The 18,798-nt window shown below is 40.0% G+C and overlaps 2 protein-coding genes across 4 annotated transcripts in view; both read right to left on the reverse strand.

Annotated features, from left to right (window-relative positions):
- The window catches only part of kdm6ba (lysine (K)-specific demethylase 6B, a), a 93,185-nt gene extending 90,972 nt beyond the window's left edge, over positions 1 to 2,213 (reverse strand). For all 3 annotated transcript variants that reach the window (XM_084404095.1, XM_084404089.1, XM_084404086.1), the window contains exon 1: positions 1,710 to 2,213. The gene's annotated coding sequence lies outside the window, so the exon portion shown is untranslated. The remainder of the gene's footprint in view (positions 1 to 1,709) is intronic.
- A 5,303-nt stretch (positions 2,214 to 7,516) lies between these two features.
- dnah2 (dynein, axonemal, heavy chain 2) overlaps positions 7,517 to 18,798 on the reverse strand; it is a gene marked incomplete at its 5' end in the record, with an annotated part of 117,486 nt that continues 106,204 nt past the window's right edge. Inside the window, 7 exons of the mRNA XM_084404307.1 lie at positions 7,517 to 7,867; positions 9,407 to 9,557; positions 11,208 to 11,282; positions 13,659 to 13,835; positions 17,692 to 17,806; positions 17,936 to 18,087; positions 18,183 to 18,417. Coding sequence (XP_084260433.1) covers positions 7,713 to 7,867; positions 9,407 to 9,557; positions 11,208 to 11,282; positions 13,659 to 13,835; positions 17,692 to 17,806; positions 17,936 to 18,087; positions 18,183 to 18,417 — 1,060 coding nt within the window. The remainder of the gene's footprint in view (positions 7,868 to 9,406; positions 9,558 to 11,207; positions 11,283 to 13,658; positions 13,836 to 17,691; positions 17,807 to 17,935; positions 18,088 to 18,182; positions 18,418 to 18,798) is intronic.

Below are 18,798 nucleotides of genomic sequence, written 5' to 3' on the forward strand. Positions count from 1 at the left end.
AATCACATGGTCAAGGAAAGGATAAAAGAAGATTGAAACTGTTGCTCTGGCTCTCTTCTTCTCTAGGTCCCTTTCTTGGGGCTCTCTCCTTTTGCCTCCTCTTTTCTTTGTCTCTCTCTCTCTGTCTCTCTCAGGTAACATTTTACATGCTGGGTAAGATTAATGGTATAAGTTATCATCATCTCATACATCTATTTTGTAACTATTTTAAGTGTAACCATAACCAAATTTTGTCATTAAACCTTTTCAATTACAACTAATATGCTAACTAGTTTTGAATTGGTATTGACTTTGAAGTGCTACATATTGCAATACAATATCGTCACTCTCAATAGCAACGCTCTCCCACAAATATTAAGCTATTGTAACTGCGCTTATTTCCATCGTTGGTATAAGTAGCAGTGGGTGGAATAGACAAGAAATGTGCAGTTTTCTTTAGTCATTCGGCATTTCTTGCAGACTGAACCCCTGCAGGAATCCACCCTTATAAGTTCATATACATCTGGCTGCTTCTATTCATTGACGAAAATGTAGGGATGTGCAGTAATATTGAAAAGTGAGGATGCAACGCATCGTGATACCGAATCAAATCGTTGACATGATAATCTTAATTGAATTGAATCGTGAGACCAGTGACGATTCACACCCCTAATATGGGGTATTTTTTTTATTTTTTTTCGTGCATTAAACCTATCTGTTGTGTTGGTAGCCAAAAAGCTCATATTTTATTGTGATATCTGTCCATTGAACCCAAGATGTAGAAGTGTCTGGCAACTGAATATGCCTGAGTTTGTTTTTGGCTGAGAGCAGAGGATTTGGACAATAATAATAATAGTGTAAATGGTTTTAAATATATTTCTCAAATAGCTCTATTCATTTCATTATGTGCAAGACTTAATTCTGGGGGATTCATTGAGGACTAACCGCCGCCATGAAAGCGCCGAGTCTGAGAGGATGAGCTTTAGCGGTGCAGCAGCGCCACCATGCGGTCACACGTAGAAAACACACGAGGGGAAAAAGGGGGCGGCGACGTGCAGTCAGCAGAAGAGAGGAAGAGAAAACAGAAGAAAAAAAAAATTCAAAAATGTTCTTCCTGGAAAATCTCTCATCCCGCCACAACTTCACCACATGACATTTCCGAAAGAAAAAAATGCGACACCCTTGAGCGCCCATTGCCAGGCCCGAATCTCATTCAGCGACGATCTGACTTTCAATGATTGAACTATGTGAAAACACAGCACGGTTTGATTCACAAGCGTGTATAACAAATGTGAGCTTTGCATTCATTTTTATTATTATTATTGAGAGAGAAAAAAAAAAACACAAAAACATGATGGAAATGTACTGTGATATATCCCTAATAGTATTTCTAAAACAGACGATTACGTAATATTAAACTCCCACAGTCTTCCCGGTTCACATTAACTGTGATCTCACCCGTGTTACTGGGAAAGGGTGGGCAACTTTATCCACCACTCATATGGAAACCTTCACTCACTTTCTGTTTGCAACCAACACATAGTGCTAATGCCTGTGAATTTCATCAACCTGCAAGGAAATTAAAGGCGGAAATTAATCACGCTTCCGACACGTTTCTTTGCATTTCACACACGGCAACATTATCGCTATTAGTATACAACAGATGCTCAATCCATACGCTGTGTTTACGTGGTGCATAAAGTCCAGAAAGTGTGTGTCTTTAACGTTACCTGCTAATGCACGGAGAGTCAAACTGGGATGTGGCTTCTTCTTCTTCTTCTTCTCGCATATCTTCATTGTAAAAATGCATGGTAAAAAAGGCAACTGCGCAGTTGTTTCGCCTCGCGCTGTGAATGAACGCCGCAGCACCTTCATCATGTCATGCACGAGGGGTTTTGAATCGCACACTGTAAAATGTCGGCGCAGCTGCGTTATGAAACCACTGTAAGAGGAGATGATGTGACACAAACATCAGCGCGCAAAATTGTTCCAGAGTCTTCTCCCCCAAAAACGCACGCACGCGCGCGCGCATCACGACTCCTCTCTGCTCGCGTCATGTGATGGTGGTGGCGCGGCGCGAGACCCTCATGTCCACACACGAGTTTCATCTGAAGGGGATGATGATGAGGATGATGATGCGCGTCTGGAAATTGCGCAGTTTTTAATCCACTGCAAACGCAGACACTCCCCTCTCTCTCTCTCTGTTTCCCTCTGCACTCTTTCGAGCTGCTTCCCCTTCTCCTTCTTTCTCCTCCTCCCAAGCTCTCGTTTTCCCCCCTCACGCAGGTTTATTTTCGGTGGACGAGTCTCTCTTGGACCCGCACCGCCCCGCCTCCGTTTCTCCGGGACGCACGAGACTCCCAGATTCCTCCACCATCATCCCCTCCACTCACTCACTCACTCACTCACTCTCTCTCTCTCTCCATCTGAGCAGGGAACAGGGTGTCCGTTTGAGGGATAATGTGGGGCTGGTGGTGTTGATGGGGAGGTATTGATTTTCTGTCATCTCTAGTGAATTAACCCTTGTACTGTCTTCAGGTCTTCTTAGCACTGGAATTCAGGGGTTTTGACAAGAGTAGCCTATCTAAACAAACAAAACATTTCGAAAAATATAATTTATATAAAGAATTTTGTTTAAAAAAAAAAAAAAAACTATTTAAAACAGTGTTCCATATGGCTCGTGTAACAGGGACACGGTAAAATAAATGATCACCAAATATTTGACCATTTCTAGCCCCTAATGTTGTGTGCAAGAGTTGAACCTGGGACATGTGTGCAAAAAGGGGGCCAATATTGACTGTGTCTGTCAAAATGGAGATTTGTTTGTGAAATATGAACTTGCGTCGGAACCTGTTACAAAATACATTAGGTAATGAAATGGTGCAAAGAGACACCCCTGTGTATTTAGCCTAGTGTTACTCAAAGAATATTTAATTTATATAAAAAATACTATTATTACACACACACACACATACATACATATATATATATATATATATATATATATATATATTTAAGAGAGTTTTTAAATCTGTAATTCCTGGATGGCCAAGTTTATCAAATATATATTTTTGATCAAACTGTGTTTTTGATCAAATAAATGCAGCCCTGGTCAACAGAAGAATCGGTAACACTTTATTTTGATGGTCCAATTTAGACATTCTACTAACTAGAGTAACTTTGCAACTTCATGTCAACTAACTCTCATTAGGGTATTAGTAGACTGTCTGCTTAATATCTGCTAAATTATTTATTGTGATGCTCCACCAACAGACATTACACTGGCTATAAGTAACTTTGCAACTACGTCAACTTATTCTGCATACCTGAACTAAACAGTCTACTAATAGGCCCTACTCTAATGACAGTTAGTTGTCTAAAGTGGACCATCAAAATAAAGTGTAACCAATTCTTCTGTTCACCAAGGCTGCATTTATTTGATCAAAAATACGGTTCAAATGTAGCGAGAATCGGGACTCATGTCCCTGAATCTTCTTTCAAAATTAATAATAATAATAGGCAAAGGCATCAATGTAAAACTTGGACGCGCCAAGTTTATCCAGATTTCTGTCTGTATAAATAATAGTATTGGTTGCACTTTATTTTACAGTATGTGCACTTACATACTTACCCACAAAATTACTGGTTAATATAAGGTAACTACATGGGTTTAGGGGTATGTTCATGGTTAGTACCTAGTCATTACCCAGTTACTGTAAGTAATAAGTACATAGTATGTACATAGGGAACAGGACTGCTACCATATTATTTATAAACAAGTTTTCGTACAATACAGATTTTCTCTCTCTTTTTTATTACTGTGTCTGCAAACCTGTTGCACTGCAGTCAAATATTTTTATTTTATTTTAAATTAATGTGGTAAAATGTAATTAAAAGATCAAAGCTGGGTGTAGTTTGTTTCTGTAAAGAATGTACTAGTTTTATATGGCATGATGAGTGTGTGTGTGTGTTTTCAGTGTATTCCTCATGGAATGTCCCTGTTCGGTGTTTTACTGCCATAATTGAATACACAGATGGAGGACGTTTGATGCAATACTATACAGAGAAGAGCTAACTCGATTATGTCGCATCAAATGTAGCGAGACTCGGGACTGATGTCCCCGAGGGAACCAGATCACTCAAAACGCAAATCCGATTGTCCACTTGTCCTCAGCTGGCACTCCGGGACCAGTATTAAGTTCTCATCTGGTGTCTGAGAGGAGGGTACGGACAGAAATCTGGATAAACTTGGCCTGTCGGAGTCTTACACGTCTCTCCTGAGCTACTCGCAGCAACAAGTGTCAGATTCATGCGAGTTGTTTCTCCCTCTCACAGTCTCAATGGGTCTGAGGTGGGAACATTGGGGTGATGAATAAACCCTGGGGACTTCATCCTCCATTTCGCGAATCAAAAGATGTCTTTCTCTCCCTTCTTCTTTTTAACTTCCATTTTTTTAAGAAAAAAAAAAAAAAAAAAAATCTGAAGTACTCTAAAAGATTACAATGGCGCCTTGGAGGCCAATTTGAATGTGAATCAGACATGTTGCTATGAGCACCCCAACAACCAGTTAGAGGTACAGAGACACACAGACCTGAGGCTGAATAAAGAGCTCCTTACAGTCCCAGCAAGTCTGGCTCTTTCAGAAGAGGATGGCAGAGTGAATGCAGCTTTACACGGAGGCCACCCTCACTCCCAACTATTCTTCTGTTCCAGTTTCTCTGCTCTCTTGTTCTCTTCTTCCAAGAATTTCCCTCAATCTTATGAGTGTCCTGAGAAGGTCGCCGCTTCTCTCCCCCTCCAGCTCTAAAGAACAAACACAGCCACATGCGTCAATCATCATCAAGGTACAAGCCGACTGCGGGGGGAAATGTGGTGAAAACTGTCAAACTTAAGGGAATAATTCCTGTGGATACAGATGGTTTGGTGGCGCGTTTCAACTAATTGGATCATAGTTGCACAATTTTAAAAAATTTCTGAAATGACAGAGCCCTCGATGACTGGAAATGTGGCATGTGAACTCAGATTGTCCTAGGCTCTACACATGGATGTGACACAGTCCTGGATTGTTCAGTACATTTGTTAATTGTTGTCTCTGCAATAATTTGCAACTGGTCTGTAAGCACAAACCTACAAGAAATTAGGATTCTATACCAAGTGCAATAACAATTCCGTCCAACTTTTTACTTATTACTATTACTTTATGTATTAAAATCTAACAAGTTGTTGAAGAATAAGTTCTTTGCATCCTTAAACACACATCCATACATTATACACTCACCTAAAGGATTATTAGGAACACCTGTTCAATTTCTCATTAATACAATTATCTAATCAAGCAATCACATGGCAGTTGCTTCAATGCATTTTGGGGTGTGGTCACGGTCAAGACAATCTCCTGAACTCCAAACTGAATGTCAGAATGGGAAAGAAAGGTGATTTAAGCAATTTTGAGCGTGGCATGGTTGTTGGTGCCAGACGGGCCGGTCTGAGTATTTCACAATCTGCTCAGTTACTGGGATTTTCACGCACAACCATTTCTAGGGTTTACAAAGAATGGTGTGAAAAGGAAAAAACATCCAGTATGCGGCAGTCCTGTGGGCGAAAATGCCTTGTTGATGCTAGAGGTCAGAGGAGAATGGGCCGACTGATTCAAGCTGATAGAAGAGCAACTTTGACTGAAATAACCACTCGTTACAACCGAGGTATGCAGCAAAGCATTTGTGAAGCCACAACACGCACAACCTTGAGGCGGATGGGCTACAACAGCAGAAGACCCCACCGGGTAACACTCATCTCCACTACAAATAGGAAAAAGAGGCTACAATTTGCACGAGCTCACCAAAATTGGACAGTTGAAGACTGGAAAAATGTTGCCTGGTCTGATGAGTCTCGATTTCTGTTGAGACATTCAGATGGTAGAGTCAGAATTTGGCGTAAACAGAATGAGAACATGGATCCATCATGCCTTGTTACCACTGTGCAGGCTGGTGGTGGTGGTGTAATGGTGTGGGGGATGTTTTCTTGGCACACTTTAGGCCCCTTTGTGCCAATTGGGCATCGTTTAAATGCCACGGCCTACCTCAGCATTGTTTCTGACCATGTCCATCCCTTTATGACCACCATGTACCCATCCTCTGATGGCTACTTCCAGCAGGATAATGCACCATGTCACAAAGCTCGAATCATTTCAAATTGGTTTCTTGAACATGACAATGAGTTCACTGTACTAAAATGGCCCCCACAGTCACCAGATCTCAACCCAATAGAGCATCTTTGGGATGTGGTGGAACGGGAGCTTCGTGCCCTGGATGTGCATCCCACAAATCTCCATCAACTGCAAGATGCTATCCTATCAATATGGGCCAACATTTCTAAAGAGTGCTTTCAGCACCTTGTTGAATCAATGCCACGTAGAATTAAGGCAGTTCTGAAGGCGAAAGGGGGTCAAACACAGTATTAGTATGGTGTTCCTAATAATCCTTTAGGTGAGTGTATACACTGCATGGTCAAAAACAAGTCACTGTTTGGATTTAAATAGAGTCAATGATTGGTTCATTATTGCTGTGATTATTATGTTTCTAGCATGTTATATGTTTGGCATCAGTTCTTCTAACCCTAATTGATGGAGTGTGTAGCTTTCATTTCTTAAACAAGCATGTAGGAAGACACATCATGGCCAGGATTCCAGGATGACAATGTCAAGATTCATCAGGCTCAAACTGTGAAAGAATGGTTGGGAGGAGCATGAATAATCACTTTCACACATGAATCGGCTCCTCTGAGTCCAGACCTTAAATTCATTGAAAGTCTTTGGGATGTGCTGGAGGAGACTTTCCAGAGTGCTGGACTCTTGCATTGTCAATACAAGATCTTGACCAAAAATTGGTACCACACACACACACACACACACACACACACACACACACACACACACACACACACACACACACACACAGTCTGCTGTACTACTAGAAAAGTGTACTTGACACTTATTACATTTTTGAGCATAATCTTCTTTCAAAAACAACGGTAGTGTAAATATTATACAGTATATGATGCCAAACTCTCACACTGTATTGTTGATCATGGTTTTGAATATTGATATATGTGCCCTTTCCTTTAAATGCATTAATGTATATCTATATGACTAGTTAAAGGACATCAGGTGCATCTTGACGCTACATACCAAAGTCTATTTGAATCAAACAAATGGTCTAGAACAAATTCTAGAAAAGAAAAAAAAGGAAAGGTTTCCCTAAAAACTCAAATAGTCGAACATTTTCATTAAAAAATAATTGATTAATAAATAAAATGGCACTGAAGAAAGAAGAACATTCCTGAGATCTAAAAAGTAAATTCATCAACTGTAGCGCCACCTTAGGGTTGATTCTCACAAAAATTCGATTGACAGCCTCTTGCTGACATCCTGCAGGCATGTCCTACATTTCCTGATGATTGGCCAATCTATTGGTTGTTAAAGTTTTTTATGTCTCGAAAATCTGCAACATCCCTGAATATAAAAATACTGAGATGTTTTGTCTGCTTTATTAAACACATTTGAATTAATTTACAACTCTGCAAGGTCATAAAACATTGCGATGGGTTTTTCAGTATATGATTTAGCACATATTACATTCTCTTTTTAAATTACATTTACTCACTGTAAGAGATATCTGTTGAACACACTGTATAAAATAAGAGTGATAATGAAGTGTCAGTGAAAGTGTGAGTGTTTAGCTATCAAGGCTCATGAGCAGAGCGGTTCCTCTCTTGATCCAGTGATCATAAGGCACAGCTCCAGACTTCAGATCAATGGCCACCACGAATGACGGGCGACCCGCACCACCAGACCGTACGGGGTAGTAGTAGCAGGGACAGGAGTACATATCTGCACACACACACACATGGTAAAGATATAGTTAAAAAGTTTAGTTTAGATATAGTTTAATTCAGAGGTCACACCACAACTATAACAACAAGGCCACAGAGAAACAAAATCGGTCCAATCACTTTCAGAACGATTACTTTTCCAGCTGATGGACGATAAGAACATCGACAACCAATCAGAATCCATCCTGCTTTCAAAGCTCGAGCATTTAAAGTGGCGCAGATTTTAGAATAAATCGAACGAAATCGTCAGCTGGTGTGGACGCTAATACAGTCATCACTACAGTCATCATTCTTGCTGTGAATGGGCCATAAAGGGTTAGTTCACAGAAAAATTTAAATTCTGTTATTAATTAATTGTTGTTCCAAACCCGTAAGACTTTCGTCATCTTCAGAACACAAATTAAGATCTTTTTTATGAAATCTGAGAGATTTCTGTCCCTCTGGGGCCGTATCCAAACCAGATGGAGGACCTGCACCTAGACACGTCCACAACGCATCCCTGAAGTGTCAGCAGAGATTGTGTCAACTAGACTCTCCCCTGTGAAGGCCTCATCGGCACTGATCCTCAACAAACCCGTCTCCATACCGGCGTGACTCCGATCTTCAACCAGATGAAACTGGATAATATTCTGAATGTTCTGATCCAATCTGACTTCTGACCTGTAATGCTGCCTGGATCATAATCATACACTGTTCGTTAATTGGCCAGAGGAGAACTGGCCCCCGACTGAGCCTGGGTTCTCCCAAGGTTTTTCCTCCATTCTGTCACCTGATGAAGTTTTGGTTCCTCGCCACTGTCGCCTTTTTCCACCTTTGGCTTGGCTTGGTTAGTTGGGGACATTAAATTTAACATTTAATTTAATATTCAACAATATTATTGATCTGCCTGCATTGACACTATTATACAAGAACTAAACTGAGCTGGACGATGACATCACGGTTTACTCCAGAGCAGCTATATATATATATAAATTAACTAAATAACTTTTTTTAAAACAAAAATTAAACATCACTGAACTTACTTAAGCTGAACTGTGATGCTATTTTCTTCTGGAAACAGACTTTTTTGCATTATTTTCCTGTTATCTCTGTAAAGCTGCTTTGAAACAATCTGTGTTGTAAAAAGCGCTATATAAATAAAGGTGAATTGAGCTGTTTTGTCCACATTTTCCAAAGAGTCTCGATCGCTTTATATGATGAACACATCTAAACATTGATCAGCGAACATAAACAGAAGCTCAACCGAACCAGCTTGACGCACGAGAACAAACCTCATTGGTTCTTGCTGAAGCTCAAACGTGCTGCTGAGTAACACGAGAATGAACGATCTCTTGATAAACTTTTTGAAGTGTCAAAGTGTCAGTTGTGTAGCTGTCAACGGAGGGACAGAAACCTCTCAGATTTCATCCAAAAAGATCTTCATTTGTGTTCTGAAGATGAACGAGAGTCTTACGGGTTTAGAACGACATGAGGGTGAGTAATTAATGACAGAATTGAAATATTTGGGTGAACTATCCCTTTAAGACAGTGTACTCACTCTTGGCGACCCTCTTGCGGCTCTCCACGGGTTTGAAGTGGATTGTGGGCATGGGACAGACCAGCTGCATGGGCTCTGCCTCCACCAGACTGGCAGCTTTCTTATCCCAGCCTGCCCCCTCCAGATACAGCCCCTGGATGAGCACCCCATCCTGGAGGAGAGGGGGACAAGAGGTCGAGAGCAAAACAAAGTCATTGAGAGAGAGAGAGAGCATGAGGGAGTCTACAGTGCAAGAATTTAACTTGGAAACGAGACATAAGGGCTTTCACACTGCGCTTAACCCCGGGTTATCGTTGTTCTAAACACCGCTTTGCTTTTACCCCGCGTTATGAAGCCCTGCTCCACATTGCAGTGCCAAACTTGTACAGTGTGAAGGTAGAAAGAAATTCAGCGTTTGAGAGAAAAAACGTCAAATGCTGACAGAAACCGCGACAATCTAAGTGAAGAAGAGACCGTTTCATTTCCTTTTCCTTTATGGTCCGAAATGTCCATTCAGTATAAACTCGACGGTACAGTCGGCAATACAAGGATGAGCAATGCCAGAGCTTTTATAACAGGTCATATATAACGTGGAGCTCAACGGGCTTTTGCTGCACATCAGAACTAAATTCTTTGGTTTTACTTGTGATGAATGATTAAGGGAATTTGGCCTTTGTGTTTCCTCATATTTACACTCCTGTGAAACAAGAAGTCATGGCTGGACAATTTCTTAGTCACCCTGGTGTGCTAAAAAAATACGCATAGATGAATGGGAATGTACTTCAGAGATATTTTACTCATAAGAATTTCTAGGGGTGCCAATAATTGTGGCCAACATGCATTGAAGAAAAACATTTATTTAATAATGTGATTTTCTCAACACTTTCAATTGTTAACATTAACATTTTGTAAAAAAAAAAAAAAAAAAAGAAAGATCAAAAGGATAAACAATGCAGCTTTATTTTCACAGCGGCCGTTGCTCATATTTACCAAGGGTGGCAATATTAGTGGAGGACACTGTACATACAGTAACACTTACTAATAACTTATAACATTAAGAATCATTATGTAATGTAAACCTATTAGTTAAATGCATTTAAATAGTTATTAATTTAATTACTTAATTACTAGTACAGTGGCACTACCACTGAAAAGTTCAATTTAAATTTTTTATTTTATTTATTTAACCTTTATTTATCCAGGTAAACTGTTTGAGAACCACTTCTCATTTACAAACATGACCTGGCCAAGAGGCTACAGGAATAAATAGGAACATACTGTACAACTGTACATAGTCAAACACATGACACATAGAACAAGCAATTGAATTAAAAAAGATAGACAACAAAGAAAAAAGAAGGCATTACGTCCAAAGGTAGTAGAAGTGGGGGGGGGGGTACTAAATTTAATAAAATTACTTGATCTTGTGTAATAGGTGTTATATAAATAACATTAATACTGTAATTCAGCAAGGATGCATTAAATTGAGTGACTGTAAAGACATTTATAATGTTACAAGATATTTCTATTACAAATAAAGGCTGTTCTTTTTAACTTCTACCAAAGAATCCTGAAAAAAATGTATCGTGGTTTTTACAAAAATATTAATCAGTGCAACCATTTTCAACACCGATAATCAGAAATGTTTTTTGAGCAGCAAATCAGCATATTAGAGTGATTTCTGAAGGATCATGTGACACTGAAGACTGAGAGAGAGAGAGAGAGAGAGAGAGAGAGAGAGAGAGAGAGAGAGAGAGAGAGAGAGATGCAAATGTCAGGTGCATCAGCCCCTAATGGACAGAGGATGGCAGCAGTTACTCACCTTGGGAGGGAACAGCAGATTGTTGTCATCCACAGTGGTGACCGTGAACTCCCAGGATAGAGTGTCTACAGACACCTGCATAGAATACACAACACTGCTATCAGCATCACCTCTCCCACACACACACACACACACACACACAGATACACAACTGCCAAGATATGCCCACTCTGAGTGTATCCTCAGTTCTTCCTGGCCACCTGTCGGTGTGTGGGGACATTACACATTAGGACATTTGTTTTTCAGTCCATTTGCTGCAGAATTGGCTGCCCTGAAGCGTCGCAGGTGTCTCCTGATCATCAGATGCAGCTCATTTTGCTGGCGCGCTCCTTAAGGAACTGAGCGGCTGAGCAGAGTGTGTGAAACTCCTGTCTGCAGATCCCAAAAGGAATCGAGAATAAACATCATCACTGGGGCATTAGAGGGGTAATGGAGCAGGATTGCGCTGTGGGCTGTGGCCCATGCAGAATGTCAGTGAATGTAATGCGGTGAGGATGTGTTACTGTGCATGTTTCTCAAATTAATTATAGATCGCTGATGTGGTGTGATTGAAAACCGTATGTTTAAAAAATATATATTTTTGTGATGTTCCCACTTTCGAGGTTTGAGATCGTAATTAGGAAGTGACATTGATTTTGTTCAGAATAAAAGGAACACGTGAGGCAATTCTCTTTCACTCCTTTTGAATTCCCAAGAAGCTAGTGCACGAAAATGAAGTGCAAAGGACAGACATTATGTGTGTAATTGTTGCTTTATCTGTGTATTTTATCATTCTTGTGTTTCCACGGAGAATGATGGGAACTGGAGCTTAGTCACACGCTTAAGTTGCTTTTCCACTGTCAGGCCAAACCTGTCTCATTGCTTAACCGCTTCATTCCCTGCCGATCCGGCCCAGCCGCTATGGATAAGGTTTCATTTTCCACTGTGGAGTTGATAACGGAGCTCTTTGGAATCTAGTACAAATGCGTCAGTCGTTGCCTTGATAACACAAGAGTTTACAGACGGCATGAGATGTAAATAGCGACCACGTTATGAAGCATGAAGCACAAGTGACCAATCCTGAGATTTCCGGCCAGTCTACAGTAGATTTAGTCGATAAATTGTAATGCATCAATTAAGCATTTCTCTAAAATGTCCAAACTCATTTTATACTCCTGGAGAAAACATCTATTAACCTGTTAATATGAATGAGATTAAGGTTTGAACATGCAATACAGACACAGATTTAACTGCTGGAACATATAGTATGTCTGTATTTATCTTAAAATTAAATAAAACCTCTTCATTCTTTCAAGCGGACATATTTATTTGTATAAATTAAATGTAGATTAATCCTTAATGAAAGCATTAATGTTATTCAGTAAAGAACATTGAGTGTTTTTCTCTTTTTCTTTTGTTATTTGATTAACATTAATGGTGGACAGCAGCGGGTTTATTAGGCTACTGTCACTTTAAAGCCGAATGCACGAATCTAATACACTGATCCGATAATCTCTCACATCCATATCCGATATTCTCCCAACTGTTTACGTTCACATAAGACATAACCAATATTTTGACATAATTTTATGTCATTTTATGTATTTGTCCAAGTGTGAAAGAGAGCTTAATTCAGTACTGGTGCGCTGAGAGGCGGAATTGAGCTGAATTGAATCAAGCTCTTTCGCGTCGTCACGCTTTCTCACATTTATCCAGTTCTGATTGGATCTCATTCCAAATCGTTCCTCCCTAACATTTTCGTCTTGTTTTTATTCATTGACAAAAAAAGTCAATAGATTTTCGTCATAGTTTTTGTCATTCATTTTTATTTTTTAGATTTAGTTATCTCGTTTGTCGGTGAAAAAACGTTGTTGACCAAAATTATGATGAAAATGATCTGTCAACGAAATGTTGCTATGCTAAACCCCACTGAATTTCATTACATGGACAAAAACAGTTCAAACATTCTTCAAAAAATATTGTCTTCTGTGTTCTGCAAAAGAAAGTCAGTCGTACAGGATTGGAAAGCATTTTCATTTTTGGGAGAATTATTCCATTAACTTGGACTAATTGGAAAGACAAGGCTTCAAGAAAACCCAGAGTTTCTAACTGATGAATATATATTTTAGTCAACTGATGGTCACACTGCCGTTCAAAGATTTGGGATTCTTTTAAATGTTTTTGAAAGAAGTCTCTTCTCTTATTCAGGATTCTTTGATTAAAAGAAAGTTGAATAGAACAGCAAATTGTACCAACGTTTGACCAATTGAATGTGTCCTTGCTGAATAAAAGTATTCATTTCTTAAACAACAACATCAGCGTATCTTTGATTGAGCACTCTCTAGTGTGTGTGACTGTTTAAAAGGACACTAAAGAGTCTTCACCACGTGTGTTTGACGTCCTGTATATGTGAATATGTATGAGCCTCACGAAGTGTTGTCGAGCTTGTGTGTGTGTGTGCGCGTGTCTCACGTTGTTCTGTCGTGCAGAGCTCTGTAGTACGGCGGTGAGGAAGCCCGTTGGGAAGGTAAATCCAGACAGCCAGAAGCGGACAGGAGGGTGAGCGGTTTCTGCCCAGCGAGCGAACTGCTCCACGCGCTGGCACAGGTCCCGTGTCCACGACGCCAAGGGCTTCAGAGACGGGTACGCCTGAGGAGAGAGAGCGTTACTGAAGCCAGTCTTGTTGAGTGGTGTAATTAATGATCGTCCTGTTCTGTAACAGTATTTGCTCAGAGCAGGAATTTGACATCAGATGAATGAAATCTAGTAAAGGGCCAAAATAGCTCAGTGACATCTATCTCCGCTTACAGTACGGCCTTTCATTGCGCATTGTGTAATTCAGAGTTCGGTTTATGAGAACTGCCACTCAAGGCCATTGAGGAGGACACAAAGGAAGAGTTTCTGTTGGTTTGGATGAGATGCATTACTGTCTGTCATGAATGTCTTGAGTGACTGAACCACAGAATGCTTAAAAGACATTTAAACAAATCGTACAAATCGAGCAATTAAACTAACATAAATCTGACGGTGCAGAACAGTGTGGTCCGATGTTTTCTGGAGTTCTAGGGACGCAGGAAATTACTCAGCCTTCAGTGTTATTTTTGGTGTTCAAAGAACAAAGATATTTGGATTTGATAGGAAAAGAAAAATCAAACGTGAGCATGGCTTGTGCCAAAGGAATTAGCATTTCAAACGCAATGGCTGCCACACAGCACTAGGAAAATACTCATGATTAGTTTCATTTCACACTGTGCCATAAAAAAACCTTCATGCATTTAGGTTCTCGCTGGCATGAAAATGAGAGCGTTTTGAGATATTTCTAGGCGGACTAAATGCCGTCGCTTTTACCCTTTGAAACGGAGACAAAAAGTGATATAAGCGAGGATAAAAGGTTGCGAGTGTCCGCTGATGTTTGAATCTGATCTAGCACTCAAGAGCAGACTCAGACCCAAACTTTCCTGCCACCCACACACCAAATGGAAGATGTGCATGAAAATGAGGTGCCCTAAATAATCAACCAAACCCTTGGTGCCACAATGCAGCACAGAGGCGGTATAAATGTGTTTAAAAATGAATCACAATCGTGGGAACAAGTGTATGATGCCCATTGTTGATCTTCATAACTAGGCGTTTAAAGACAAATCTGCTGAAGTGCCCACATTTCAGCACCACTGAACAACGACTGGGAGGGAAAAAAAGAATATAGACATATTAGAAAAAAGAAAAAAAACTCTTATTGACATTGAGTTAACATTACGGGCACAGAAATTGATGAATGGCGCATAAATTAATTTGCTTTTATTAACATAATGCTGTGCTTTCCACATGATTGCTTGAACTCCTGAGCTTTCGTTAATTGAAATACGACTGAAATAAAGCTCGCCAACTAAGTCTATCTATCTATCTATCTATCTATCTATCTATCTATCTATCTAAGTCTATCTATCTATCTAAGTCTATCTATCAATCTATCTATCTATCTATCTAAGTCTATCTATCTATCTATCTAAGTCTATCTATCAATCTATCTATCTATCTATCTAAGTCTATCTATCAATCTATCTATCTATCTAAGTCTATCTATCTAAATCTATCTATCAATCTATCTATCTATCTATCTATCTATCTATCTAAGTCTATCTATCAATCTATCTATCTATCTATCTAAGTCTATCTATCTATCTAAGTCTATCTATCGAAGTCTATCTATCTATCTATCTAAATCTATCTATCTATCTATCTATCTATCTATCTATCTATCTATCTATCTATCTATCAATCAATCTATTTAAGTCTATCTATCTAAGTCTATCTATCTATCTATCTATCTATCTATCTATCTATCTATCTATCTATCTATCTATCTATCTATCTATCTATCTATCAGAAATGGGCTTTCACAGTTTGGGAACCACTGATCTCAGGTCAGTAAAAAGGGACACCAGATCCAATAAACGATGTGAGTGTTATCTTTCAATAGCCTTTAGGTCACAACAGGTTATGTCAACAGTGTCAAAGTGACACATGAGGCCCCGACACTTCCACCACTCACAGGACAGCAGTTATAAAGAGCACGAAAGAAGGGAAGATGAGAGGAAGAGCAGAGAGTCAGCAGCAAATGAAAGTCATATCTCAGCAGAGATACAACGAGTCACTGCCAAAATATAACAGTGGACAGAGACAGAGGAACTGTGCGTTCAGTGATAAAGATAGGCTGATGGATGGAGAGGGAAAAAAAGAGAGAAAGAGAAAGACAGTAATGAGGCACCGCAGATGGCAGAAGGATAGTCCCAGCTGGAGAGGAAGTCTTAATGGATGCTCTCCACTTATTTTGTAAAAGAGGGGCAGAAAGACGGAGGAAGAGACAGAATAGAGGGATGGCTAGATTGGCGTTTGGATCAGTATATAGGCCATACGCTTATTGAGGATCTTCAAGTAAACATGGTTTTGTTTATTTAGCTTATTTGAGTGCAATTACCCTTAGCAATGAACCAAGAAGCTTGCGTGCACACACACACATTATCAGGACATTCCATAGACGTATTGTTTTTTATATGGTACAAATTGAATTTTCCATCCCCCTACACTAACCTTACCACTAAACCTACCTATCACAGAAAACGTTCTGCTATTTTAGACACACACACACACACACACACACACACACACACACACACACACACACACACACACACACACACAAATAGTATAATAAGGCTGTACTGCATCACACAAGGTCTAACGCACACAGACTGCCCTTGTTGACCTTAACACACACACACAAAAGCATTAGTACCACGTTATGCGGACCGAGGCCTGTGTAGTCTTGACATGATAAGCAGCTCTCATTCAATAACAAACGAGCAGAGTGTTTAAACTCAAGGTGAGTGTGTGTGTGTGTTTAATCCTCTAAATGTTGCTCTGTTCACCTCATCCTTCACAAAGCATTCCTCTCAACCATTCATTCACACACTCCTGATGCTCTCTGCTAAACTCACACCTCTGACCTTACAGCCCACTTTCACACACTCATGCAGGGCTGTATTACAACTACAACATGACCCGGTGTGTGTGATTCATAGTTATAAGCACTGTTCCAAAACCCAGTGAGATGCTTACATAGATAGAATTTCAAAGGGAAGCGGTGGGAGCATATTTTACTCTCTAAGATAACTGGTCAAATTGTAAGCACTTCCATTCAAAAGTTTAGGGTAAGATTTTTGTGTGTGAAAACAAACAAACTTTTATTCATCGTGGATGCATGCACGAGAAGATGAGATGACACCAATGTGATCAAACGATAACTGTGACTACATCAACAAGCAATTTCATTGACAAAAAAAAAAGACATTACCAAAATCCCTCTTTGTTTTTGTCGGATAAAAAAAGGGCACAAAATATTACAGATTTACTTCTTTTTTTTTTTTACTTTAACTTTTTAACAATCTTTCACGAGCGTTCATGTTTGCGGTTGCCAGATTGTCAAGAGTTTAAATCCCCTAATCAGACCTTTTCTGTTAAAAGGATACATTTCCTCCCAGTGTTTTACTTAACCTTTGCAATATGGCAACCATCTGCACGCCACCGATGATCTGAAAACACCGACAAACAACATGACAAACTGTCATGAGCCGCTTGCGCTGTTTGCTGCAACTAAATCTGCCATCAAACCTTCTCAGTGATGTAATAAATCCAAACATGAATGTAATTCGGGAATTACTAATATGAATTTCACCATTTTTGAGAGAAGTTTCTTGTCTTGTCAAGTTTCTTGTCCAGTTTTCATAATGTAGAGAATGTGTTCATTTATATCAGTACACAAGATAAGGTCAAATAAACCAAGCATATGAGTTGACATTCTCTTGATTTGTGCTCATAGGTGAAAGTGCAATAAACAAAATCAGGACAAGGGAGGAAGGCAGTCAGACAGACAGACAGACTGATATAGATTGACAGACAGCAAATTAATTTCTGTTACGATGCTGTCTATAGTGTCGTCCTTTACCTTTTCCCAGAGAGAAGGCACACGGGCATCGTGGATACAGTGAAATATCTCCTCTAGACTGCTGGACATCACAACCAGACCTTTAATGCCTTTCTCCAGCTCTAACAGAGACAATCTACACACATCAACACTCCAGGGTTAGCATTTCAATATTGATATATGACTTTTACACACACTCACGCACACACACACACACACACACACACACACACACACACACACACACACACACACACACACAGACCTGATGGTGTGCAGCAGTGTGTTGTATCTCTGAATCTCCTGCAGCAGTACTACATTCAGAGGTGAAAGGTCATCCTTCAGCAACTTCCTAGTACCCTCATAGTCTATCTCAGCGGGAATCTTTTGCAGAACATCAGCAGAAAGTTCTAACACCTAAAAACACAGTTACACATTCAATTCTAAGTGTCACATACGCCGAAAGTCCTTTAAGAAATGCAGTCATAAGCGTATGCACAGGTTATACACACCTTGTCTTCCCTGCTGGCTCCAGTGGTGTTGGCGTCAGTGCTGGTGACCTGTGGCTGCAGAGACAGCAGTGTGTGGAAGAGGGTTCGAGCCTCAGTGATCTGGCTGGCGATGTCAGCATTCGGGTGTTGCCCGAATAGTTCTGGATGCTCCAGTGCTGGCAACTGACCAATGAAGTCCAGATATGAGGCCTGAGGTCCATCACGAGGAACATAGTAATGGACCAAGGGGGAGACCCTACACACACAACAAACAAACAGCTTTTAAAGACTATGGGCCAGATTTACTAAACAGGGCAAATTAGCGTGAGAGTGCAATTACATAGAAGCGCCGATGGGAGTTCTGCAGATGATCTACTGACGACGCACATATTATAAAACACAGACGCAGCAAATCATTTCAATAATGACCAACGCAATCTACCAAGAGCAGCGCAAATTAGCGTAGGGTCACAAACAAGCAGATAATCAGGTGTGGGTGATCTACTAACAACACAGGCGCAATATGGGTTAAACATGCTTTTTTTGGGGCGGTAAATAATGCTGCAAATACCAGTAAATTTACTACTGCAAACCGTAGTATTTAAGTACTAGGAATTATTTATTTAAATACTCTCAA

Source organism: Rutilus rutilus (genome assembly GCF_951802725.1).
Source record: "Rutilus rutilus genome assembly, chromosome: 3".
NCBI classification, from domain to species: domain Eukaryota; kingdom Metazoa; phylum Chordata; class Actinopteri; order Cypriniformes; family Leuciscidae; genus Rutilus; species Rutilus rutilus.